At 42.4% G+C, this 2082-nt stretch overlaps 1 protein-coding gene and 1 pseudogene across 2 annotated transcripts in view; one reads left to right on the plus strand and one right to left on the minus strand.

Moving 5' to 3' along the window:
- Positions 1 to 2082, minus strand: part of LOC119592978 — a 26261-nt pseudogene that overhangs the window by 20510 nt on the left and 3669 nt on the right.
- LOC119592979 overlaps positions 117 to 2082 on the plus strand; it is a gene marked incomplete at its 5' end in the record, with an annotated part of 14632 nt that continues 12666 nt past the window's right edge. Inside the window, 4 exon segments of one of the 2 annotated variants that reach the window (XM_037941864.1) lie at positions 117 to 149; positions 723 to 757; positions 847 to 1610; positions 1730 to 1827. In XM_037941864.1, coding sequence (XP_037797792.1) covers positions 117 to 149; positions 723 to 757; positions 847 to 1610; positions 1730 to 1737 — 840 coding nt within the window. 2 annotated transcript variants of the gene reach the window in all.

Consider the following 2082-nt stretch of genomic DNA (forward strand, 5'->3'; position numbering starts at 1 on the left):
TCCGTTTTCTTTGAAAGTTTTCCGTTCGTAGATGGCGGACGTGTCGCCAAAAAGGCCAAATTCCTTGTTTAAAAACATATAAAAGGCCAAGAAGACGGTCGTTTGTCAGACACAAATCGAAGATGAGGTCGAATACATTCTTTGTTGTGGTGAGTGTTGTGTTTTGATTTTTGGATAGGGGTGTAGACTCTAATTATTAATTAGATATGGAATGTTTATTTGCTTTTTAAGTTGCTGATTAAAAAAAAATCTTGAAGGTTTTAGTGTGTACACCGTACTTTAAAATTTCACCGTAGTTTTTATATTGCATAAAAAACCAGAATTTGGTACTACATCTGCTCTTCATATGGCTACTAATAGTACTCTGCTAGGACATGCTATACTTGGGACTTTAGTACGATCACTCGAATGTTCAGGTTTGTCGAATCATGGTTTCAAGCTAGATAATGAATGGGCATTATTCATAAATCTATAAAGGCCAAATAGCATGGATTTGGCTATCCCATTAAAGCCTTTCACTCCAGGCTATACCTGTGAATAAAATAGAATATAAATTTAAAATTCTATTAAAGATCTTAGCCTCTAGTAATATTTTGACACGGCAAAAGGCTTAAATCTTGAGCATGCCGTTAACGCGGATAGTTAACTCTACTTGCATAAGCATAATCTAAAATTGACAAATGCTTTCTTTTAGAATGTCTAATACTTATTCTTATTTTCAGCTGGCCCTGGGGATAGGCCTTGTTGCAGCCAAGGAGTAAGTAACTATTTGTGCAACACTACTTTCAAGCTATAGAAGCTATGCAGTTTCTATATAAAGGGTGCTAAAACCTCGCTTATTTCCAGGGACTTGCGAAGCGAACGCAGCGTTACTGCAGATAACCACCCTTACTCGAAGCTATGTGAGAAACAACCTGACAAATTCATTTGCGGCAACTGCAAGACGTTGATCCAGTGTGTGAAGGGGCAGGCCTTCACTCGCCACTGCATTGAGGACCACTTCTGTTCGGAGAGGCCCCAGTTTGGCGGTGGTATCTGCTACCCAAATGAACCTCTAGACTGCACCTGCGTGAAGGCCAACGAGTTCCGAGTGGACCCCTACGACTCTCAGAGGTTCTTCTCTTGCAAGGCTGTTGGCTCCACCCCCGAGAACTACAAGTGCCCAGATGGTATGGTCTTCGATGAAGGCTCGGCACAGTGCCAGACGGCAAGTGGCCTGCCTCCATGCGTGGTGGCGGGTACTTTTGCCAACCCAAGCAACTGCAGTGAATACTACTCGTGCATTAGCCTGCGCAGTGGATGGCTGCAGAAATCGTTCATGTGCACCAATGACATGATGTACAACGAACAAAAGGATGCATGTGAAGATCCGTGCATATACCAGTTCGTGTGCCAGCAGGAAGGCCGTTACCCTGACCTTCTGAACAAGCAGAATTACTTTGAATGCTACATGCTTGGTGGCGTGTTGCAGCAGCTACGTTACAGCTGCCCTGAGAGCTACAGGTGGGATATCGTGTCTCCAGGTGTGGGCCAGTGCGTGGAGGACCATGGAGATAAAGATTCAAACTATGCCTTTGGGCAGTGCGACATCCCTGATAACTTGTGTCCAGGTTAGTATAATTAAGACATTTCGTACAGAAGCTTATCGTGGTAAAACTTTAATAAAACTAGTTTATGGAACTAGACTATGTATACTAGATAGTTCTCACAATTTTTTTTTTTTTTCCAGGGCCATAAACGGAATGGAAAGGGTGACTTGGTCGCAACACTGAGTGGATTGGGGCCAGATTTCTACTTCGAAGTGTCTTGAATAAAAATATAAATTTTGTTGGGCTTTTGCATAACCTACATTCAACGACAGGTATGAAGCAAGAATAGATGCCACTATTAAGTGGCTACTTGCCAGCCTTAAGGGTATTACTTTTAAAAGATTGCTCTTTGCCCCATCTTCCTCTTCAAAAGTCTTGTACTGTATTTGGGTCGACCAAATGACGGTTTAGTAATTAAACTCCACTCGGCCTTAATGAGGAAGGCTTGCCTGCTTCATATCAGTTTAGTAGTGCCACACACTAAAAGCCATCT

This window comes from Penaeus monodon, chromosome 31, assembly GCF_015228065.2.
Source record: "Penaeus monodon isolate SGIC_2016 chromosome 31, NSTDA_Pmon_1, whole genome shotgun sequence".
Classification (NCBI taxonomy): domain Eukaryota; kingdom Metazoa; phylum Arthropoda; class Malacostraca; order Decapoda; family Penaeidae; genus Penaeus; species Penaeus monodon.